This window comes from Macadamia integrifolia, chromosome 13 (assembly GCF_013358625.1).
Source record: "Macadamia integrifolia cultivar HAES 741 chromosome 13, SCU_Mint_v3, whole genome shotgun sequence".
NCBI classification, from domain to species: Eukaryota; Viridiplantae; Streptophyta; class Magnoliopsida; order Proteales; family Proteaceae; genus Macadamia; species Macadamia integrifolia.
The window spans coordinates 2,155,764-2,181,127 of record NC_056569.1 but is presented as its reverse complement, the minus strand read 5'-3'; the positions used below and the strand labels follow the sequence as shown (position 1 = coordinate 2,181,127).

Genomic DNA, 25,364 nt, shown 5'->3' with positions numbered 1-25,364 from the left:
AAAAAAAAAAAAAAAAAAAAAAAAAAAAAAAAAAAACTCTGTTATCCTGAAGGGCTAATGCTTAAGCCTTGAGTTCACTGCATGAAGTTCATTCTTTGCATGAGGATATCAGGACGCGGGACAGGATATAATGATTTCAAATTTCAAATAGAATCTATATTAGAAGTTTAGAAGTAGGTTAAAATGATTTTAATGCAACATGTGAACAAGAAGCAAAATGATTGGCAACAGCTATCATGCAATTGAAGAAATGCACCATCATAAAGCAGATTTTCGTTGACTATTTTATCTGTCACAAAGAACAAGGTTTTGAAGAAACCATTCAACATTAAGCACCATCATTTAGAGGATAAAATTGTGGCTATTTGCAAACATGCTAAGGTGTGAAGCACACTGCTTCACTCATCAAAATGTTGAGGCCATTAAGAACCTCACAGCGTGAAGCATATGCCTCACAAACATGAGTTTGATAAATAAATACATATAAAAATTATTGGAAGTTCATGACTCAAATATGATGAAAATAAAAATATAAGCTCTTTAGTTGTAAAACACAATAAGAACATTCCTTTGGTCCTGAAAGTTAAGCCTACAGAAAAATGAAATGAATGATTGAACGTAGCCAATGGTAAAGTTTACTGTTAATGGAATTCTTTTACCCCCTACCTTTTATGGTGCCCAAAAGTTTTTCATTTTATTTTCCACAGATATATCACTTCAGTTTACTCACTTCAAACCATACGGAGACACAAAACGGCATTCCATTAGTTCATCATAATCATCACATTATAAGATGGTGATCCGCGAAGACAGAAATAAGTTACACTACGTAGGGATACTTCATATCCATCAATCAGTTTTACATGTACAACAGAAAGATACTAAGAGATATGATAGAAAATTGGATCCATCACCACATATACAACTTGTTAAGTTACATGTTGGTCAAGAAACTCCAGGACTGCCAAACCTGCAGCCCAAATATCATCATCCAAAACATGCTCTTCAGGGGAGTGACTAATGCCTCCACGACAACGAACAAATAGCATGCTAACCTGAAATTACAATAATAGCACAAGTAAACCATGACAAATTTCACTTAAATGACAGAGGAGACCTGAAAACGAACCTCGGTTAAATGAGACATGGCCATTGCATCATGCCCTGCTCCACTCATCAGAACAGGTACTTCATCTTGAACCTCACCTACCATCTTTTTCAGGGCAGAGTAAGCAGAAGACTTCATTTTTGAACTTAGACCAGGATCACATACAACTGCTCCTGCATCATGCTGAAATGGAAAAACCAGGTAAGTTGATCAACCGAGACAACACCAAACGTTCTAAAGGGGATGGAACTCTCAGACCTTACGATCAATGTCGCAAGCTACAGAACGTCTGTCACAAATATGGTACATTCGATTGGATAATTCAATGATAATAGCTTCACGTTCCATGTCTTCCATTGCACGTAAATCTATGGTGAAGTTTACCTGTAAAAAGAAATTTCAAATTCCATTCTAATATGGTCATAATGGCACAAGAAGGGGGAAATGATGGAGAAGAAGAAAATGAAGATGCATAACAAGAAAAGACAAAGAAGTTCCACACTTGATCTAGTAGAGAAAATGAAACTAAAAAATATGGGACAAAGAGAAGAATAACAAGGATCATGCCATTACCTGGCCTGGAATGACATTACTTGCACTTGGCCAGCTAGATATCTCTCCAACTGTACAGACGAGTGATCCTGCAAGAGAATCTGCTGCGAAGCCATTACAATGGCCATCATAAGACAAGTAGCTCTCAGGATCTTTACAAAGACTTTCCAACAATCCAATTAGTTCAGCAGCGGCAGCCATTGGATCTCGGCGCATAGACATTGGGACTGTTCCAGCATGCCCCTGCACTCCACTCACTGTTACCTGTAAAATGATCAAGTGTAAACTTATTTATTCTGCATGGTAGTTTCAGCTGGTCACCATTTTGTTTAAAAGTTGATAGTTCAATCAGTTCTCACAGCTTTGTAATCCACAAGAGAAATGCTTTTGGGATGAAACTTACTTCATGAGTAACTGGTGATGTGGAAATGTAAATGATATCTGAGCACCATGGTGCCATGTGGAACATTCTGATGATTGATTCTGACCCATACCAAAAGTTAAAAACCACCTTGTAAGACAATGGATTTAGTCCTCTTTAACATGATACACGTGGAAAGTGAGAGCCTTCTAAAAATGCTCTATATTTGGATCCCAAAAATACACCGTAGAGATATGATTTTACAGTGGATCCACCTTATGTATTGGTGGTAGTGAGTTATAACAAGGTGGTATATGTATATCTATGATGCATGCACGCATATGAACCCCCCCTCCCAAGATAGAACCTGGCTCTTCCCCTCCCTGTACTCTAACTTCTAAAGCTCTTGAAACTTTTTCTAAAATAAAAAAAATAAAAAAATAAAAAAACTCTCCTAGGGGAGGTAGCAAAGTGAATCATTATAAATAGGGAGCTCATATTCACTAAAGTTGAAATATTTTTTTCCTCTTCCAGAAAGCTGAGTGCATTAATTTTCTCTTATTTTCTCAATTTGTTAATTTTTGAAGAAGAAAAAAATGAGCATTTGCATGTGCTTCCACAAAATTATTTCAAGTCCTCCCATGGATTAATGTATCAGTATCTGTGGGAGTATTGGGAAGTCAATATAAGAGACATAGCAAGGACAGAGATGGAAACACATGGCCAATGCCATGGATGTGCCAGAAACTGAGTTACACATGAAGCCCTCAGCCAACAAAGGTGGATTAGGAATACTTGCTGTAATACTAAAATGACTACTTTACAGCTGCTTTAGCCATCTTCGTGACGAACTCTTGTGTTGACGGAGCAATGGCCAGGAACCAAACTGATATTTCCACAATTTTAAGGGTAACATATAGAAATAGTAATTTAAAGTAAAGAAAAACAATATTTTCACCAACTGAATGGTATCATTTGTATCATCATATATGGGTACCAAAATGGGTGGCAACTTTTAAACTGCTGATATCAAAGGAACCTCCGGTGCCTGTGTCATTATCGTATTAGAAGCGTTGAAAATCATATGCATCTGACAGTAAGGTGCCATATAGCCATTTTAACCACAAGTTCTAATAAGATGTTATCTTCCAATGGAAGTATGTAACTAAAAATCAGTTTCGATCTAGCTCCTCTTTTAGATAAATATAGGAAAAAAAATTAGGACAAGATGGAGGATCTGTCGGATACCTTTATACGTGTCTGTCCAGCTATACCTTGCACCACCGCAAGGGGAAGACCAAGCGACTCTAGGACAGGGCCTTGTTCAATATGTACCTGTGCCATGAAAGAGAGACACTCAAGCTAAGAGTTCTAAATTTTACGTAGAAAGTATTTCAATTTAGTAATGGCCAAAACATAGACACAATCAGCCAAAAGTACCTCAATGTAACCCCAGACTGACTCTGGGTCATACTTGAGCTGTAAAAAGCTTTCTTCAGTAACTTCAATAGAGTTCTCCTTGAGAACATCGTGGACTGTTATACCACTGAATGTGGCTCATTCATCAAATATATTGAGTAAGAAAAATAAATTTATCATGGAAAGATACACATTAGTAAGTTATTGAAGTAAACCTCTTGTCAGTTATCCACAGCACTGAAGCCGGTAAAATACCAGCTATAGCACCGCTTCCTAAAAAGGTTGTCTGAAACCTGACACCCTCCTCATCACTGAATGCAATCACCTGTAAGTTACATAAGAAGGTAGACCAATCAGCTCAACAACTACAATTTATTATGAAGGGGCATGACATAGGATCCGGCCATGTGACAAATTTAATAGGCATGTGACGCAATCACACCCCGTGAAAGAGAAGAATGTTCGAATTTGGGTTTGGTTCAGTTTGTTGTGACAAGCTGAACCCATAGTTTTCAATAAGTTAGGCCCAAATTTAAGTCCCCAGTGGGTTATATGGGTCATAGGCTAAGTAAATTTGAGTTTTCTATTATAATGGGCCTCTATAAGCCCAAATATTAAGGATTTAAAGCCCAACAGGATCTAGCTAGTATCTACTTTATTGGTTTCTAATTCCATGTAATACGTTACTTAGTGGTTAAGATAGATATTAAGTAGAAGTTTCTAATTTTGTTACTTCCTATTTTGCGTGTAATAGCAATAGATCCTCTAGATGGATTCCATCCTAGTTTCTATTTTATCTGCTTTCTATTTCATTGTAATAGTTAAGGATCCTTTCTAGAAGGATTCCTCTTCAGTGTTTGTTTGGAAGCTAAGTAGCAAGGAGAGTTTCTATTCTTGTAATCAGTTCATTGGTTACTATTATAAATAACAAGAAAAAGGGCACACTAGCCTGAAGATTTGATGTTTTGAGAAATCTATGCTCTATGTGAGTGTGAGCAATATGGTGAATCGGTCACAGCCCTTGTGGTGAAGCAAATGACAACCAAGGTGGTGAAGCCTTGGAGGGAGGGTGGTGATGCCCAACTACAGGCCATAGATGGTGATACCTATTGGTCATGTCTTTTTCTTTTCACCCTTCTCTGTTGTGTTTTTTTACAGCCATACTCTGTTCCAGAAAGTATTCCAGCACTCAAAACTCTTACCATGGCATCCCTAGGTGAGTTCTTATCTTCTTCTTTGTTCTTATTTAACTTCTTAACACTACTGTTATGAATTCTTTCATATCTGTCAGTTTTTCAAACACTGTTATGAACTTATGATGTCCATTATATCATGTTCGACAGCAACCTAGTTAAAACTTCAGCCGAGAGATTCTAAGAATCTATCCATCAGTTTGGGCAGATATTAAACTATTTTACTCTCCTCCATCCCTATTCCACTCAACATAAAACTTATGTTCACCTGCTGGCTGGTTAGTGAGTTATATCAGTTTTCTCTACTTGTGATTTTGCCGTTTTGTGACTTACTAATTTCTGCCCATGTCAATTTCTCATCATCCAACTGTTAACTTCCTTTGAAATTTTTACCACTTAAATGCCCCATGGGTTCTCCAGCATATCTTATTTTCATCTTCATCAGGTACATCAATTAGGAGTACAATTTAGTCAAAGTTTCTGCCGTGTTTTGGATTATCATGTTTTCTGCATGTTTGTTAGTGTTGGTTTACTTCAGCCTACCAAACCTCATCAGCATGCCTGTCAATGGGAAAAGGTTTCACTTCTTCAATGAAATTCCACTTAGTTCATCAACTGTTGTTTTAGTTCATGAAGTTCATCAGTCACCACCGTGTTAGAAAGATCTTAAATTTCCCAATGTTAAATAAAAATAATGTCCAAAGGCATATCAGTGTTTTAATATGCTCAGCATGTATAAAAATGGCATCATACTCAATCCTCGTAATGGATGGGAAGCCTCATTGGTGATGCCAGCTGATTTCTTCAAAGACAAGTTGTACAAACGCTTGCAATTCATACTCATGTTAAGTTCCATATATCATAAACATATAAGGCTGAGTTGTTGTTGTTATAAACTCTCAACAAAATCAAGAGGAATATATATGAGAGAGCATAAGAATTGTAATGAATCAATCGAGCAAATTCAAGGTTTAATGTCATATATGATATATTAGGCTTATTAGCATCAAAGTAGCAGAATACCCTTTCTATTTTTAGATGTTAGAAATATCAAAAACCAAGACTGACCTCCACTGGTCTCTTCAGTTTTTCTATGTTCCCAGTGGTCTTCAAAACCTTCAATGCAGACAGTGCACAAACTATTCCCAACGAACCATCGTAAATTCCAGCATCAATAACAGTATCCTGATTGAAAATTGAAACACATATTAATAATCAGATTATGCAACTTAGGTACCATACCCAAATCAATGTGGCCCTTTTTCCCTTTTAAGCTTAGAATTGTTTTATAAGGCAACAAAAATAAGTTGAAGGCATCACCAAATGAGAACCAACTAATAGAGCCTCCGCACTTGCATTCATCCCATCAGTTCTTCCATGAATATTCCCCATCTGATCCATCCATCTGGAGATCATCATCAAATCAGTCAAATTTCCATAATTCTCTGCAAGAAATGGGAGTGGTAGGAAACTAACGTTCTCAAACCGGCATCCTCCATCCAGCTCTGAATCAGTTTGCCAGCTCTTATGGAGGCAGGACTTAAGAATGTCCTCTCAAGATAACCATCAGCGTCACTCACCTATTAAAATTAATATTAATATTTTCATACGATAATGGTCTCAATTTAACGCACAAAGAAAGTCAGATCCTTCACAATACATAACAGACATCAAGAGGGAAAAAATGGAGCAATTTTTTTGAGAAGTTCTGCAGTAGGGAACAATCTTTGCATATGATACTTGTAATGACTAGCCTCTAAATCAGAACCATGAAGCCAGATACTTCTTTGTTTGACCAGCTATATAATGATACTTGTCCTAAGCGTAATCAATCAACAGACAAAGTATGGGATACAATTATAGAAAAATTGACAGAACCCATATTTCCAATTGACAGTAACAACCAGAAAAGTTCAGGTAAATCAAGCGCTGGTCTTGAATAAAGGGCCATCAAGGCCAACATTCTGCATACCCAACTGATTGTACTTATATTAGCAGCCTTTTTTTTGCTCATACCATGAAGGTTACACTTTCTTTTGGCCTGCTTGCCTTGATGCCATATCTTCTATTCCTGCTTTTTGACTTTTCTTCTCTCTCTGCTAATACAGGCAAAATAAATTGCAACAAGCAGACTTCTGCAAGTTACCCCTAAATGAGCTTTTATATGTGTTTAGATCACCTAAGTGATATTCCATTTCCAAATTCACAAGCTTCAGTTTATATGGCAAGGGTAAACACCCCTGTCCCCACTTTCTTTTGAGGGAATAGATAATTAAAGGAAATTAAATGGCTCATAAGAAAAAAGGAAAGATGACTGATGAAGCCAAAAAAAATCCCAGATTCCAATTAGGAATCAGAGATCATATCAGAAGCTCCACAGGCCCAGATCTGAATTATTTCCTGATAAACAGAGGCTAAAGAGCTTGCTGGTTTGCTGATTTCAGAAGCCTATGATGGTGAGAAATCGGGGTTGATAGAACGAAAGAAGAGAGAGCACAGATTTCAATTCGAAAAGACGAGAGAGAGAGAGAGAGAGAGAGAGAGAGAGAGAGAGAGATACAATGTTGTAGGATAGAGAGAAAAGAGATAGGTCAGTTCAGGGGAAAGAGAGAGAAAATGAGGAAAATGCGGAGCCTTCACTTAGCACACACTTCCAAAGAAAAATTTCTTTAATTCCACTCCTAAAGATACACACCATACACTTTGTCTTCGTTCTACTTATCTTCAAACCTTCCAATTCCAATGTTGATCTCCATGACTTCAACTTGGCATTAATCCCTACAATTATCTCATCAACCAAAACAATAGGTGCTTTGAGTCCCTTTAGAATTCTGATGTTCCATCCAAAAATTGCTCCATTCCTCGACAAAGTACAAATGTACAACTACAAACTTAACAGCTAATTTTCTCTCTAGGCTATACTCCATTTGAATGTTTTTTGGGTTAAAGTTTCCATAACTCCATGCCTACTAGGTTGTGATTTTACTTTCTGGAATTAACATTAGCAAGGTCCCTGCCAAAAATCTGACCAACTTGGTATGTCATTTGGGAAAAAGGGGGGGGGGTGAAGCACTTCTGTCTGATATGCAAGGTAAACTATGTCATTGGATCAGATTAATTAATAGATAAGGATTGGCATTTGGCATCAAGAATAAGCTGAGGTGGATAAGCTGTAAAGGGTCTACTCAATGTAGCAATTATATAGATTATGTGTGTGCATTGTACTAGTAAAGCGTACACGGTCTCATTCCTGAGGCCTGGGTTCAAGTCTCATCTTCCTCCTCCCCTCCTGCCCAAGCTCTACAGCCCCAACAAAACATAAATCAATAAATAATCACCATGTAATAATGTAGTGCTTTCTTAATTTCAGATGAGGAAATAGGTATCCAATAGATTCTGACTTTGATACAAAATTCAATTGATTGTCAAGATATCCATCTCATCAACAATTAATTGAAGGGAACCGTGTGAATAGTGAAACTTGTTTCAGTACCTTCCCAAGCTCATTAAGCCTGGCCACTGCTTCGTCCCGAAGAATTTCTGGATACAAATCACTTCTGCCGCTGTCAGGATTACCCACCCATGTACCTGTTCATTACAAATTCAACCAAGTATGTAAGGATTACATAAATAAAAATCCGTGGATAAATGAACAAAAGGTAAATATATATATATATATATATATAAAATGTAAACTTCATTTTTACTGCCATATTACGATTTAAGGTGTAAATCCCAAACCAAAAAGGCTGGAAGGTACAGAATTGAACATAATTTAGTAGAATATGTAAATCGGATTGACCATGATATCTCGAAATTGTAAGAAACCGAGTTACAAAATAAATATACTCTACAGAGCAATAAGCCATTAACTCCTAAACAATAAGAAACAACAGAAATTCAGAAAACAGAGCCAAATTAGTTATACGCTCAGAAGTTAGATCGCAACTCCATTGCACGATCAGTTAAATAATATGTCCTCGAAAAAAAAAAACTATAAAAATATAGAAATTCAAAAAACCAAGACAAGTAGCATAAAAGAAAACCAAAAAATCAAATCTTTTCAGATAATTATAATAGACAAGGAACAGAAACTCCATTGAGCTTCCAACTCAACTAAGAACAGCAGTAAAGAATCCAGGAAACCTTAAATTACAACTCATTTTACCTGCGAACGAATAAGCAAGACAGGTGGCTGAAATCAGAGAGAACACGAGAAACCAAGAAAGAACCAAAGAAACTCCAAAGGTGATTACAGTTTTCGAATTCCAGCTCATGGAGTCATCAGCCTTCCCGAGATGAGAAGCCATATCTGCAAGAACCAGAAACTCGATAGACCAGAGAAAGAGAATCGAGTCGGAGACGCAGAGCTTAAAAGGCCTTCAACGAAGACAACTGGATGGATAAAAACCCTCTTGAGATTCTCATCTTGTGATTGTGTGCAATACCCGTGTGTACAAAACGAAATAAATGGTCTAGATTCGTCCTCCAACTTAAATCAAATCATAGCAGAGGAAATCGATTCGGTTCAGATCAATTTGAAATAAAAGGTATGAAAGTTTCCCTCTCTCCTCTTCTCTCTCTCTCTCTCTCTCTCTCTCGATCGACTCTCCTTCTCCGTTTTGAATTGTTCTGCCCTAACCCTCTCCTTCACTCCCAGCTCCTTGCTCTCTCAACTTCCTCTCTCTTTGTTACGAATCTCTCCCTCTCTGCCCTAACTCTATCTTTCACCTAACGGCGAGCTACTGTATCAATGTTTCTTGTTCACTCTCTGCGAGCTGCTATGTCTCCTCCTCATATGAAGCTCTCTGCAAAAGTATAAAGAACAACCCCTTCATTTTTATCTGGTATTTTTTTATTCTTAGGTAGATTTTTCTGTTATTCCCTCTCCTTTTTTAACCCTTTTATTTTTCTTTTGTTAATGTCATGGCTTTTTTTTTTTCCTTCAACTTACCTTGTTGATTGAATCTTAGTCGAAGTTCGACTTTTCCAGGGAGAATTTTTTTTTCAGTCTATGAGGTAAAGCTCTCCTCTCTGGCAGGTAAACCTAACCGATTGAGTGAATCGAAGCCACTCTTTGTTATGGTTTGAATCAAATCGGTGGCAGGTAAACCCTAACCGATTGGGCCTTGTTAGGATTTGGGTTTTAATTTTTCTCTCTAATATTTGGGTTGAATTTCTCTGTTATTGATTAAATTAGAGCTTCAGGTAAAACCTAAACTTTCACGACACTCTCCTCTCCTCTCCTCTCCTCTTATTCTTCGTTAGTTCAGTAGTTCTCCATCCTTCTTTTCTTGCTCTGTTCTATTTGTTTATATTTATTTTTATACTCTATTCTTTCGTCCTCTTTTTTTTATGTTTGTTGGAAATCCAGATTTGTTGATGAAAGCTAAAGCCATTCTTCCAATGGTATATTGAATATTCAATATCATTCGGAAAATTTATTTTAAAAATTCAAGCTTTCATCCAAAAAATGATTTTTTTTTTCTTGCATATGGTTCTAATGAATGATCTAGTCAATTAACAGGGAAATCTTATTGATATGGAGGCCTATAGTTGTTAGTTTCCTCTATTTCTTTCTTTACTCTTTCAATTATTGGAGGCTGCCTAATTCGATGGTGCTTAAAAAATAAATTTAATCTTTGAAATTCTGGTCATGCATTACCCTGCTTCACTAATAGTGGCACCTGTACAATAGAACCACTGTGTATGATTTGGTATGGTTGATGATGGTTGGAGTAACTACAGCCAAGTATTGATTAATTGTTATAGAGAAAAGTTTACCCTCCGGAGAGGCGAGTTATTTGGCCCCAGTGAAGACTTTGGATAAAGTTCTGGCATGGTGAGCTATTTTCTTACTTGGCTTGCAGGGTGGCTTTTGTAGTGTGGTGTTGAATGTAAGCCATTGCAACATGGTGCTATTTTATGATTATTTCCTTGCTACTATAATGTACTAACATTTTTTTTTTTTTGTAAGTAAGGAGTCTTTAGCTCAAAATGGTAGAGCACCTGGGATAATACCCAAGGTATGGTGGTTCGAATCCACCAAGACTCTTTAATTATATTTTGGATGATAGTAGGAAAGCAGGCTTGGTAACCTTTAGCATCAGTGATTGGGCTTCATTACTACAAAAATCAAGTTTTTGGGGCTGATAGAGCTCTTCTCAGCAAGGACCAAGTTGTTTAACCACTCAACTCTCAAAGAGTAGCAAATAAAAAATGTGCAACGAAAATAATTTCAGCATTGATCTTCATTTTTGCCTTGGCAACCCAAAGAAACTCTGATTACTTGAAGATGCTAAAGATACTGAATTTCCTCCCATATTGGCCTTGGAAACTGGTTATGAAGCATGGATTTTCCAAATCAAGCATGTGCTTTTGAAATAGTAAATAAAGTCTTTACATTTGCAAGCCATAGTTGTGAGCAGAATTAGAAGTGAAGTAGAAGTGACCAGGATTAAAAAGTAAGAAATAAACAGTAATCTGGACTTAATGATCTCAAGTTTCAGAAGAATTATACTTGAATTAAGATCAATTTCCAAAAAGAAGACAAACAATTCCAGCTTAAGTAACAACAGATCAGAAATTAGATTTAAGAATAGAAAAAATCTGGGATTGGGATTTGAAACAGGGGTTAAAACCAGCAATCCTATAGCACTAATAGTAGATTTATTAACTCATAAATCCTAACTGAGAATAGTATTTGATTCTAACCAACAAAAGAGTCTAGGTGGATACGAACCACCATACCCTGGGTATTACCCAAGTGCTCTACCATTTTTTAGCTAAAGATTCTTTACCCACAAAAAAAAAAAAAAAAAAAAAAAAAAAAAACTTGTTAGTACATTAGAGGCTAAAAATCAATAAAAAATAAAAAAATAAGAGATAGTAGTGGATAACACATAATAGTAATAAGCAAAGCTATTCAAGAACTGCCTAGTTGTAGCTAAGGTACCCAATGCACATTTTGGATAGCTAAAAAGATAGTAATAATTTAAATGTAATTTTTTTATTTTCAGGGGGATTATGTAATTTAGGAAAACGACAGGAGAGGTTGATATAAAAAACCCTAGAAAATTGGCTTTTGCATAGACTTGAAGTCATTGAATACATAGAGCATAGATTCTCTGTTTCCTCTTGTCTTTGTTTGTTTTGTTGTAAAATTTGGGAAAGTCTTCAGTTGGAAACTAAAGCATTGAGAAGCATAAATATATTACATTATCTAGTTTAGAACAACTTTTTTTTTTTGAGTAAATATATCTAATTTAGAATCAAAGGTTACAAAAGGGAAAGAGAATGCTACCCTCTTGCATTCCCCACATGGTAATGTTCTTTCTTCCCAAAAAATAAAATAGATAACTAACAAAATAAAGATGCCTACTTAAAAGAATTTATATGTTACACTTCTCTTTTTTTATTTTATTGTTTTTGATAGGACAAGTACTAAAACTTCATATACATATACAATAAAGGGAAAAGGACAGGTATGCTAGCGTAGTACCTAGGAATTAGGAATGCTAGCGGCATTTTGACTGTAGGATTTGATCAACATGAATTGAACCGTTGGATGGAGAGAAGATAAACAAATTTTCAATGCACAGTTGCAATACCTTTACTCTCTCTCTTTCTCTCCTCGCCGGAAAAAATCATTCATTCACCGGATCTAGTCGGAGAAAGCAAAGTAGTTGGCATCGCCGCAGTTGATGGACCGCAACCGCTGCTGCAGCCACAGCCGTTGCCTAGGTCGAAGAAAGCTCAGAGGGAGGGGGAGAGAGAGAGGAACAGCAAAAACCAGAAAAAGAAGAAGAAGAAGAAGAAGATGAGAACTGAGCTCAACCTGGGCTTGTTCGGTGCTGAAACTCACACCGAACGTTGCCGCTGCCGACTTGTTCGGTGCTCTTTCTCTCTCTCTTTAGCTTCTCTCACCAAAGGGCCAAAGGAACGGGGATCTGCCGCAGCCGCAGCCGCTGCCGAGGTCAAAGAAAGCTTAGAGGGAGGAGGAGAGAAAGAGGAACCGCAGCCGCTGCCGAGGTCGAAGAAATCTCAGAGGGAGGGGGAGAGAGAGAGGAACCATAGCCACTGCAGTAGCCGCTGGCGCTGCCAAGGTCGAAGAAAGCTCAGAGGGAGGGGGAGAGAGAGAGGAACAGTAAAAACCAGAAAAAAGAAGAAAAAGAAGAAGAAGAAGAAGAAGAAGAGAACTGAGCTCAACCTGCTCAGGGGAGAGAGGGAGTAACAGAAAAAACCAAAAAAAAAAAAAAAAAAAAAGACAGTGCAACTGCTACCGGAGTCGGAGCTGGTGAGGAAAAGGGGAAGGAAGACCGTGGAGCGGCAGTATTGAGCAAATTTTGTACGATAAAAATTACAAATGGATGAGATTTTTTATCTTTCATTTGACGGCCACTATTCCCTAGCATACCAAATTCCTAGGTACTGTGCTAGCATATCTATCCCTCTCCCTACAAGAAAACATAGTTTTTCTTCACCGTAGTTGAACGACGAGACAATTTGACCACCCCACCCCCGGCCACCCCAAAAAAAAAAAAAAAAAAATTTGTATGGGGTGCAATGGGCCATCCATTCACCATGACCTTTGGAAAACTTGGCCCTAAAAGAATTAAGACCATATAATTGACTTTGATGAGCAAAAATGCATTGATGAAAAAGGAATTAGGTATTTTATATTACAATAACCCTCATAGCCCAAAAAGGATTAAACCCATTTTTTAAGGTCAATTGGTCCTTTTAAATTCCCAAAATAGGCCATTTCTTCTGGGCCACATTGAAATATGGGCTTGAATCTCAAAATGGCTGTAAGGCCCATGAAACTAACCATTGAGGCCAGCCTTAAACCCAGAATCGTTTTCAATCTTTGTTTCTCCAAGGGTAAAATCTCTGCAACTCTGCAGCTCGATAAAGGTTTTGGCCTTTGGGAAAGAAGCAAGACAGAGTGCGAGCTCTTCTTCCGTTCTTCGTCAGTCGAACCCTCAGATCACTCAAGATGACCTCTCTGCAATCAATCTTCATTCAGCAGCGGCGTTTACGCCTTCTTTCAACCGCCGCTTTTCATGTCCGCCTGGTTCACTTCAAGGTCAAAACTCCAAAACCATCAACACCTCCATCTCCGCCTACACCACCGAAGCCACCTCAGAAGCCTGTATCGTTCACCATCCATGACGAGACATGGGAAGACCCTTATAGCTGGATGTCCAACCTCAGCGACAAGGTCGCCATGCGTCACATGGATGTCTGTATGGAGCAAGAAGAGAAGTACACCGAAGCTGTCATGGCCGATTCAGAACGTATCCAGCGGAAGCTCCAATCCGAAATGGCCAGCCGAATGGCCATCGACCTCTCCACTCCACCCGTCCGCTGGGGCCCCTGGTCTGTAAACCCCAAACCCTTTTTGAGATTTTTTTCTTTTTCCCTTGCAGATCCTGAGCTTGTTTTTACCATGTCAAGGTTGGCCTTCCTCGTCGCAGGTTGTACTATAGGCGTGTCGAAGAAGGGAAGCAATATCCAGTGCTGTGTCGGAGGTCGGCGACCTTACACGAAGAGTTCATTTCGTATAAGTCTCCTTTTGCGGGTTTTGATTACACTTCTGGGAAGCGAATTGAGCAAAAACTACTGGATTACAATCAAGAAGCCGAGAGATTTGGAGGTATTGCGTAGTTTTTTGTGCGTGTATTCATTGTTGAACTACAAGTTCCGTTTGATTTAGTAGTCGTTTCTTGTTGGTGTTGCAGGTTATGCTTTTGAAGAACTATCAGAATTGTCCCCAAATCATCGTTTTCTGGCATACACAATGTATGACAAGGACAATGATTTCTTTCGGTTATCCGTAAGGGATTTAACTTCTGGTTCGCTATGTAGTAAGCCTCAAGCTGATCGGGTTGCGAACTTGGCTTGGACAAAGGGTGGGCAAGTTTTACTCTACACTGTAACTGACAACAATAAGAGGCCCTATCGGTTGGTAGATTCACATGTCTACTCTATAGTATTTCTTTTTGTAAGAACTTTAGTGCTTTTTTTTTCTTCTTTCTTTGGACATACTTGTTACTGATACCTTTTCTTTTGTTACTCTCTGTTAGGATCTTCTGCAGCATGCTTGGAACCAATGAAGGTGATGTTTTGCTTTCAGAAGAGTCAGATGAGAATGTTTATGTTAATATTAGACACACTAAGGATTTCCAGTTCGTGACTGTAAATACATTCTCAGACAATTCTTCCAAGGTAGAATCACTCCATGGGAGATTATCCTTTGGCAATCCTTCTATGCTGCTAGTGATTTTAGACTATCATTAATTCATTTTTTCCCTAATTTGTACAGGTGTTCTTGATAAATTCTGCTGATCCTTTGGCTGGCATGACATTGGTGTGGGAGTGTGAAGCGCAAGCCCACTGCATTGTTGAACATCATCGAGGATTCCTTTATCTGTTTACGGATGCCGCAAAAGATGGACAACCTGTTGATTTCCATTATCTGCTCCGATCTCCTGTTGAAACATCTAGTTCCAGATCTTGGGAGGTTAGCTCATTTGATTTTCTAGAGCTATATTTTATCATGCCATTCTTGTTCACGTTTTTTTTTTTTTTTTTTTTTTTTTGTGTGTGTGTGTGTGTTGTGTGTGTGTGTGTGTGTGTGTGTGTGCGTGTGTGTGAATATTCTTGTTCAAGTCCTGCACAGTGAGTCCTAGGAATGGTGTTCGTTAAATTCATTGTCCTTTTGTAACGTTTGATTTCTCTTAATCTGCTCTTTCTCTTAATAATCACTTTTCTTATTTATACAGAGTGTATTTATTGATGAACCAGATTTTGTTGTCGAGGATGTTGATTTCAGTGACACACACTTGGTGCTCATTTTGAGGGAGGGCAGGATTTTCCGAATTTGTTCAGTTAATCTACCATTGCCTAGTGGGAAGGTGAGCTTTGTATTTTGTATGATATGCTTTTGACCTTGTGTTCAACATTCTAGGTTATTTTAATTCTCTCTGTATGTCATCACATTCTATAATGGTTACAATCTTGAGTCCGCAAGAAAGTGTTTATTTGTAACAGATAACCCACTTACGGTTGCTCATGGTTTCATTTTGAATAACTGATAGCCATGTGGTAGTGAGCAAGGAATCTTCAAATTTTTTGCTTGTATCTGCCTGCAGTTTCTTCTTAGCACTGTCAAGATCCATGTTATTACCCTTCAAGGCATGTAAATGGAATTATGGAACCACAATTCCTAATTCACTGTTAGATTTATCCTAATTGTCTCTCTCTTTCTGGCAGGGAGCAATTCATCTGAAGGAGCTCAATCCACAATTCCTTCCTCTTCCAAAACATGTTTCTCAGATTTCGCCTGGACCGAACTATGACTACTACTCCTCAACCATGCGATTTACAATATCCTCACCAGTGGTATGTGAATTGTTCATGCTGGTTTAATAAGAAAACTCCTCTTTTGGAACTTCTTCGTCACATAATGTCTATTCACTGATTTATTGTTAAATTGAAAACCTGTTTATGTTAGTTCTTTTACGAACATAGTCTATGTTTGGCAAAGAGGGAATGGTGTTTAGGTTCCAGGAAATTAAATTTATCTGGTATCTACTGACATTTAAAGAGTTATGGCCCCCGTAAACCTCTTAATATGAATAATCCAAAGCAGCTATTTCCATATATAAACCTCTTAGTTTCAAGACAATCAACAATCCAACCCTGAAAAGACTCCCAAAATTTATTCAAGATTTTTATTTTAAATCGTAGAGATATCTTGGCCACTTACTAGGTGTTGTGTACCTTTCGAAATACAACACAATCATTGATCATGAATAACTGTGCGTTCTATGGAAGACATAAAGAAATGGGCTATTCTCTTTTGAGAGCAGGGAGTATAAGCAAGGGAATCTCAAACAGAAAGGAACTAGTTATGAAATTTATGTAATTTTCAATTTTGGCATCCTAGGTCCTTGAAATAGGTTACTGGCCTTTTGCCTCTCACCAGTTTGTTCATAGTTTGACCCATGCAATTGGCGCTATCTAACTGGTTCTATTATCTAGTTTTCATCGACATTTATCTCAACTTTTTAGACAAGGGGAAAATTATCATGGATCTGTAAAAAAAATTGCATACTTGAGCAACATGGTACAAAAACATTTGCTTGAGTAGTCTGTTTTCATTTCTGAATACAAATGAAGGTAATGTAACCGTTTACAGCTTATACTTTATAGTTTTGCACGTGTCTGTATATGATGAATCATCTGTGTTTTTTTTCTGTTACTAACCCCTACGGATGTTTTTGGCAGATGCCTGATGCTGTGGTGGATTATAGTTTGTCAGATGGAAAGTGGATTATTGTACAACAACAAAATGTTTTGCATGAAAGGACTCGAACTTTGTATGGTTCAGCTTCTTCTAGTAGCAGCATTGAAAAATCACCAAGCTTAAAAAGTTTTGGTCTCACAAACGAGGTTAATTGTGAAGATGATCGTTCGTGGAACGAATTGTCTGAGTTCTATGCTTGTGAATATTATGACATCTCTTCACATGATGGATCGGTGGTTCCTTTGACTGTAGTATACTCACGAAAAAACAAGCAAGAGGGTGGGAATCCAGGGTTACTTCATGGTCATGGAGCTTATGGCGAGTTATTGGACAAACGGTGGCGCAGCGAGTTAAAAAGCCTTCTTGATCGTGGTTGGGTGGTTGCATATGCTGATGTTAGGTTCGTTTGATATCAATTATTCTGTAGTTTCAAGTTTGGTGTGTAGATTCTCCGAGTAGCTCATCTGAAAACTTATATGCCGTTTGACTTTATAATGAAATACATTATTAGTTATGTAATAACTCTTTATCTTGCCTGTACATCACGGAATATTCTCAAACACTGAATTTGAAACTTATACCTAATTGTTGTTCGTAACCATTTGAATGTCTTCTATTATCAGGGGTGGAGGAGGTAGGGGAAAAAAATGGCACCATGATGGTAGACGCACTAAAAAGCTCAATTCTATTAATGATTATATTTCCTGTGCTAAATTCCTAATTGAGGAAGAAATTGTGCAAGAAAACAAGCTTGCTGGTTGGGGATATAGTGCAGGGGGTCTTCTTGTTGCTTCAGCTATTAATTCTTGCCCAGATTTATTTCGTGCAGCAGTTTTGAAGGTAGGCACTGAATGATTAATTTGGTTCTTAGTTAGTCAGTAATATCTCATTTTATATGCCTCTTGAGCTCTTCTTTTATTGTTCCATCTATAGAATAAATTTTATATTCATATATCTATAAAAATTGTGTGTACGTGTGTGTGTGTATGATAGTTCAATCTCAATCGAAACCACCGAGATTTCATGAACTATTTTGGTTTCTACAACAGTTGAAATTAAACTGGGTGCAACTCATTATGAATGTGTGTGTCTGTGTTTCTTGAACCATTTTGGTTTCGACCAAGTTCGAAATGAAACTGGGTGCAACTTAGTATGAATGCAGGTTTCAAAAATGCCAAAATTTCGGTTTTGACTCGGTTTTGGTACAATACAGTACTTATAAAGCACTGTTTGGATCAGAAGTTCAGTTTCATCTCGGTTTCAAGTGGTTTTTCCTGTTAGAGGAGAAAAACTCCAAAAAAATCCCAAATCTGGTATTTTTGGCCAAATCACCTACATTTCTTGGTGGAACAAAGTGTTGGGGAGTTCAATGCATCTATAGTGACGATTTGCTACATTTGAGCAAGTGAAAAGCCTTCCCGGAACTTTATGTGGTACTAACATAGAGTTGAATGGTTTCACAGGGGTATTTTAATGTTGGTTGTATACTTGTACTTGTCGCACTTTGACATTGTATAATATTAAATGGGTTTTCTTCATTTCTAAGGCATATTTTAGTTGTTTTCATTGAATTTTGTGTGTTATGTGTAGAATATGCTATATTTGAGAAAAAAAGTATAAATCAGATTATGACATACACTACCAACGTAGGGTATGAAACCAAACTACCATTTTGAGTGCATTGTTTTACAATCTAAAGGTTGCAACATGGTTGATTAGAAATGTTTAATTAGGGTTTTCCTGAAGTTTCTGGTTAAAATATGGCCATTTGACCACCGAATGGTCAACATGCAGAGTTTCTATAGAAACCCGAGTATTTCAGTTTCAACCCTGGTCGAAACCGAAATCTCAAACCTTGAGGTTTGTGTGCAAAAATAATAATGGGAAGTTCTATTAGTCGAAAAATAATTGTTAAAGCATTGAAACTCATATTGTAGTCAGCTTTGGAGAGTCCTGATCATAGTCTAATGAAATCTGAAAAGATAATAAATGGAAGTTCTGTTAGTCAAAAAATAATTGAATTTTGGCATGGTGAAGTCAAAATTTTCTTGAATGCTTAAAGTTGCCTCCAGTCTTTTCCAATAAAATAAATTTTTTCTCCATTGCAGGTTCCCTTTTTAGATGTCACTAACACTCTCCTCTATCCCATTTTACCACTTACACCTGTTGAGTATGAAGAGTTTGGCTATCCTGGAGATATTGAAGATTTTCAGGCTATTCGGAAATACTCCCCCTATGATAACATTCAGAAGGATGTTCTTTACCCAGCTGTCTTGGTCACTTCATCTTTTAATACAAGGTACTATTTAGAAGATTGATGGCTAAATAGTTCAATGTGGCTATATTTTATTTATTTATTTTTTGTATGAGCCAATTTATAGTTTGAATGAACTATATCTAAGAAAATTGTAAAAGGGAATACAGCCACCTCATGTCCCAGTTGCCAAAAGACCATGAATTCGTGGTGCAGCAAATTGAGGGCAAATTATTTTTTTTTCTTCTTCTTTTGGCTATTTAGAAGTTTAAAATTAACTAATATATATCCATTCATATTTTCATCTCTCTGTATATTTCTGGTGGAAGGAATAATTACATTCTCATCACTTGAACATCAGGCCTAGGGTGGGGGAAGGTAAAATCTATCCAGCATGGTTATTGGAAGTCCCTCTTATGTTTTAGGTCTTGGCTTGAGAAGCTAAGGGTGATGAATGTTTTAGCGTCTCAACAATGGCATTTACACAAGCACTCTAATATGGGTGTGAGACACATTATTTGCTGGGAAAATCGTAGGTTTTATATAGAAACAACAGTCATGTGTTGAGGTGGGCAATACTCTGGAAAATTGGTTTCCTTACAACTTAACACTCCTTGGTTATGGATATATTTTGGAGGAGATTCTTATAATTTCTTCTTTAAATTAAAAATGGATAAAGTGCTACAGCGTGCATGTTATGCCTCATTTGAGCACATGGCCCATCCCAACTGTTGGTTGACCCACTATGTGTTGGGCTTTTCAGCTTATATTTTCAACCAGTAAACCGCTGCTTCTACCTTGACCTTTTAATTCTTTGATTGTCTTTTTGGCCACTTGGGTATCTCTTTTTGGGCTGAAAGTGAATGAATATATGGAGAAGGGGCAGGTGGGCTCATGGTTTTTAGGCAGTTTCGATCAAGACAACTCAGTTTCAACCTTGTCTGAGATGAAACCAAAGGTCGAAACTGGTTTGTACCAGGTTTCAACAGGGTTCTCAAGTTTTGGTACTTGGTTTTGATCAAGAGCTGGGAGTTTCGCAAGTTTCGACACTGCCAAGGGTTTGCCAAAAGCATTAAGTTTTTGGTAAAATCACTTGATTTTTTCCTACTTTTTGTATTCGTTTACTCATACAACTCTTGTACAGCTTGGATTTACGTGATTGGAGCTTAAAAAACCAATCTAATTTTTGGAAGAATTAGTGAATAATTTTATGCTTTCTTAATTCCTGATTGCATCAAAAAGTTTTCTACAACAGCTGTCTGTCTAGGTTTTGTAGGGCAGGAAGCTTTATGTGAGCAACATGGATGTATATATATAACCCTTTGGATACATTTGCCATCTCAAGTATATGGTCAGCATGTATTGGACTGCCATTGTATTTTGAGTTGTAGAACTTTTCTTTCAAAATAGATGAAGTTCAACAATTAATTGGAGGTGCACATAGGTGTATCCAAATCATAGAGGATTACGATTCCCTTCTTACTGGTAAACCTTCAACCCAAAAATAATGAGGAAAGTGGACGTAAGTGAACACTTCAATCTGAGGTTTCAAAGAATTACTAAGTTTCCACAAAAGGGGAATGACATCTTTGTAATTTTCAGCCAGTTATGCATTTGAAGCTGGAATTTTGTTGATGAGATGGATGCAGGGGTCCTCCATCAGATACACACCCATGCATTGTCATGTGGCTGATTGTAAAGCGTTGAACTTCACCTGCAACAGTGACATTTAGGTCTGGAGATCTCCCCCCCCCCCCTTTTTTTTTTGCTTTTCTCCACAGTTGACATATAGAATGTGTTGGACTTCATTCTCTCATCTCTTATTCTTAATACTTATTTACCTTTTTCTTCTGAAATCGTAAGCTGCTGCTGAAATTTTCATGATGAGCCAAGATATTGCTTTGAATTAGCAGTTTTAACTTTGATTTGATATTTCAGGTTTGGTGTCTGGGAAGCTGCAAAATGGGTTGCACGGGTCCGCCAATGTGCTATTTATGACCCTAAACGCCCAATTCTGCTGAATTTAACAACAGATATAGTGGAGGAAAACAGGTATTTGCAGTGCAAGGAATCAGCACTTGAGACTGCTTTTCTTGTCAAGATGGTAGAAACCTAGTCTATGCCCAGAGTTCCAACTACCTAAAATTCCAAGCATACCAATTGAATTTGTTGATGCTTGCCCAGTCTCAAATGGTGGAGATGCATCTGTTAAATGCTTCCATTTGGGTAGATCACGACCCCACCGCTCAAGAGAACCAAATATTCAGTGGTTGGACAGGAGTGAAATCTTATTGCTGGATATGGTCTATTTTCGATATTGATCAGGTGCTGGCCAGATAAGGGATCTGTTTTTGGCTCAGGGAGGAGCTATCTAGCCATTCTTAGTGGCTCATTTGGCAAACTAATGGGACAGTGAGGGGAACTTAAAATGGCAGGATGATGAGTCAGCTTATATTATGTGGGTGCTTTATACTTTGTTTATTCCCTCTCTCTCTCTCTCTCTCTCTAGAGGAAGCTTACTACTTGTGCATATCCCCACAGCTAATTGTTTATCATAAAATTACTTTTTTTGCAATCTATGTTGTGAAAGGGCCCTAAAATCTTGAATCTAGAAAAGTTAGGCAGGGAAGTCATTTTGGTTACAGTCCAGCAAAGCTGTGGAATTCTGATGCTCGTCATTCTTATTGATTTTTTTCCCCCTTCTTGATGAAAGTGAAAAACAAAATTTCTTGAGATGCTTTATTGGGTAGTCTATTTGTTTTATTCTCTGTATCTTTAATCATCCCTGTCATGTAATTTTTCATCCTTTTATTTTGTCACTGATTAGCATTAGAGCCTACAGGATTAATGCACCGTTCGTTGTTCATCACCTGAGGTTCCCCAGTCTTCTGCCCAGAGCAATGGTAAAAAGTTTGGGCTGCCAAGGCAAATATGCCTGGGTTTGAGTCTCGTGGATCGCCACTTTTTTCAAAAATGCCAAAGATCTATTGTCCTCTTTTGAAAGCAGTAGGTAATGTCCTGTTCTATCTTAAATGGCTTTAACACTGATCTAATTGCCTCTTTTGAAAAGGTAAATAACTGGCATGATTTGAGGTTCACCGTAATCAATGATAGGCAGCAGTGCACCTGTGGGTATTGGCTATTAAGCTAAAACTCAAACTTCCTGTGTCAACCAGGAATGCCAAGTTTGGCTACGGATTGGGTTTGAAGTAGAATTTCACTGAAACAGAACCTGGCCTTAATAAATATGAGACAGCAATGATCCCACCTTACTCTCCCCACAGAGAATGCAAACTGTACAAGGGATACTGATTTTACTAGGTAATTGATTGACTGAAACAGAATTAGGTTTGATCCTCCCAATGGGGCAGGATAATATAAAATATGATTCATTAGAATTTAATAAAATATGATTGGGATCCCATATTTTATGTCAAAAAGATAATGCAAGAGATTGAACTGAAGAAGACTCAAGACTTAAACTCAACTCAACTTAGTCTTATACTAACTAAATGGGTTGGTTACATGGATCTTTTTTCTTCACTCAACTAGATTCAAAGTCATACTTGTTATAAAAGTCTTAAAAGCTATGCATGTCTTTCCTCATCACTTCTGCTAAAATCATTTTAAGATTTACCCTACTCTTTTGACTCCTTCAATCTAAATCAAGCCACCCTTTTCCTTTGGAGCATTCAAAAGGTTTGCAACGCATGTCAATGCAATTTCAAATGTTGTAACCCACCATCCATCAATGCTACTCCAAAATTAGTTTTACTTTGTATATTAATGTTTCTAGTTTCATCATTCATCCATCTTGACATCCCCATCTTATTTACAAGTTATGAGGACAACTACTTGTACTTTAGAGAAGATGGAATTTGTAGAGTAATTTCTTCTGTTGGCAAATCAAGAGCTTATGCGCTACTTCCTAGTGTTGTTCAAGAGGATGATGGGTTGGATTTCAGTTTGACGGTGCTTTTTGATGTAATTTAATTTTTTTACATCCCATCATTATAACACCGACCTTAGCTCAGTTGGTAGAGCGGAGGACTGTAGTTTGTAGCAGATAATCCTTAGGTCGCTGGTTCGAATCCGGCAGGTCGGAAATTTTTTTCCCATTAAACATAATTTTTTGTTTTTAATAAATTATTTATTTAATTTTTTTAATAGAGTGTTCAAAAACATTCTTGTACGTGAACTTGATCCGTTCGCAAGAAAAAGCTCTATGCTTTTGAATTACTGTTTACATACAGTTTGAGATAGAATGATTATTTATTGGGCTAGAGATTGTTGCCTACTCGGGTGGGCCTTGCACTAGCATGGGACCAATGAGAGCACTCATAAGGGTATTAACATGAATGGGGTTTTTTATTTCACATTGGGGAGGGTGATAATTTTGTGCACCAATATATTTGGATGTAGGAGCCACACGACCATACAACTTTATTTTTCCCCTATTTTAAAGAAATAAGGATAGCATATGTTAGTCCACAACAGGGGCAACAGCCCATGTTAGATACTTCAGTATTATTCAAGGAATTCCTTCTCTTCTTGTCCTCTTTTGAAACCATCCAATCAGGCCTGATACATATTGGACAAAGTCGTGCCTTTGCAGTTTGCCCTGTCCATCATCACATTCGCTCCTTGAACTCTGAAAAGAACTGGTATCATAGAGATGGGATCAAGAATATTAGAAGATGCTGGAGAAGAATCCCCGATTAGAACTTAAGAAGCAACAAAAGAATGAAGATTATAGATTAGTGCCACAATACAGTGTCTTGTGAGCAGTTTTCTGTTTTCTCTGTTTCAGTTTGAAGCATTTTGAGTTCAAATAGTTTATAATTTGGATGAGACATCAGGCAATTGATTAGAAGCTTCCTTTACCTTTTGTAACTGGTCACTTGAGGTTTCATGTCAGAATTTATATTGTTCTAGTCACAAGACATAATCTGGATTTTACCTTAGATTTTCAGCAAAGTTTACTTGAATCAGTCGATCCTAGTCTCTGTTGGATAAGACTTCACTCCTATTTTCTTTTTCTGTTTTCTGTTTACAGCATATCCATCTACTTCTCCATCACACTTCACTGAAAACAACAATGAACCCCCAAAACCTTGTTCTGTTTGTTTCTTTAGCCAACCTACTTCAAACTCAAAAACCAATAAGAAATCCATTTTATACTGTTTTCCACAAAGTTTTGATGCTGTTGAGTTGTGCACATATGGGGATCTCCATTCTTCTCTTTCCTATAGCTCCCGAACGCAACATACAACTCTCTGTTGTACTGCTCTCCCCAAGTGTGCTTGTTCCCCCCTTCTTCCTTACCATGGCAAGCCTTTGAGTTTATCTCTGAGATCATGTGTGATCATTCCCCTCTTCTTTTCTGTTCTTCTTATTCTGGTATCTTCTTCGAGTTCCTCTACTTTCCTTGTCTGATTTCTTCTACTTCTTGTCTCCCTCTATATATGGGTTTCTAGTTCTGGTTATATATCTTCAGAAACTGAATTTCTACTTGCAAATCTGGGTTTTTGTGGCCTATTAGAGTAATTCCAGATTTTAAACTTAGACCTAACCTTCCTGTACTGCGATATATCTCAAGCTCTCTAACCATTCTTCTGTAATGGTCCCATCATAGTTCTATCAATTCAACTCGATCTTGGACCGTCAACAGTATTTTTGGCTCTAGATTTTTTCTAGAACCCTGAACTGCATTACTACTCAATCAACACTTGGATGTTCATCAAACAGAACCTGCCTGAGTTACACTGGAAGGTTTAACAAAAAAATCTCAAATACTTGGATCAATCTAGGAGTTCAATTGATCTTGTGAAATTGCTATGTTACTAAAATCATTAGCAGCAGGCTAGAGTCCGATCTAGAATGCAAAATTAAGTATTTTGAAGTATACAAGTGACTCTAAGCAAGCAACTACGAACAGTCACACCAACTAAATAAACCAAATGGCCGAATGTTACCAGCTCAAAATTCCGTCCAATGGTACAAATAAATGAACTATAAGAAACATGAGTAAGCAGTATCCCAAATCAACTAAGTTTTCTTTTGACTATTCTTCTACGAGATATGATATGCACCAACTATTCAAGGAGACATCCCATATTTATCAAATCTCTTAGTATGATTACTGTACCACCACCACACCCCCC

The 25,364-nt window shown here is 37.4% G+C and overlaps 2 protein-coding genes and 1 non-coding gene across 4 annotated transcripts; 2 read left to right on the top strand and 1 right to left on the bottom strand.

The window, feature by feature from the left end:
• Positions 1-743: 743 nt before the first annotated feature.
• On the bottom strand, positions 744-9,380 carry LOC122058717 (allantoate deiminase 2). Its single transcript, XM_042621384.1, has 12 exons — positions 8,802-9,380; positions 8,127-8,221; positions 6,110-6,213; positions 5,954-6,038; positions 5,702-5,818; positions 3,656-3,765; positions 3,462-3,567; positions 3,270-3,356; positions 1,682-1,924; positions 1,367-1,492; positions 1,130-1,291; positions 744-1,055 (listed from the first exon to the last, which is right to left on the bottom strand). The coding sequence occupies exons 1-12, from the start codon at positions 8,941-8,943 to the stop codon at positions 930-932; spliced, it is 1,503 nt and encodes a 500-aa protein (XP_042477318.1). The 5' UTR covers positions 8,944-9,380; the 3' UTR covers positions 744-929.
• A 4,111-nt stretch (positions 9,381-13,491) lies between these two features.
• On the top strand, positions 13,492-21,949 carry LOC122060245 (protease 2). Of its 2 annotated transcripts, XM_042623440.1 has the most exons (11): positions 13,493-14,014; positions 14,113-14,291; positions 14,377-14,599; positions 14,722-14,863; positions 14,961-15,158; positions 15,421-15,552; positions 15,911-16,039; positions 16,928-17,346; positions 17,570-17,786; positions 19,055-19,245; positions 21,139-21,949. In XM_042623440.1, exons 1-11 carry the CDS (start codon positions 13,632-13,634, stop codon positions 21,314-21,316), a joined length of 2,391 nt encoding a protein of 796 aa, XP_042479374.1. In that variant the 5' UTR covers positions 13,493-13,631; the 3' UTR covers positions 21,317-21,949. The 2 variants fall into 2 exon arrangements, with proteins under 2 accessions (XP_042479375.1, XP_042479374.1); XM_042623441.1 differs by lacking the exon at positions 19,055-19,245 and having other exon boundaries at positions 13,492-14,014.
• A 1,270-nt stretch (positions 21,950-23,219) lies between these two features.
• TRNAY-GUA lies at positions 23,220-23,305 on the top strand. The gene is given in 2 exon segments: positions 23,220-23,256; positions 23,270-23,305. It is a non-coding gene; the product is annotated as a tRNA-Tyr (tRNA).
• Positions 23,306-25,364: the final 2,059 nt, after the last annotated feature.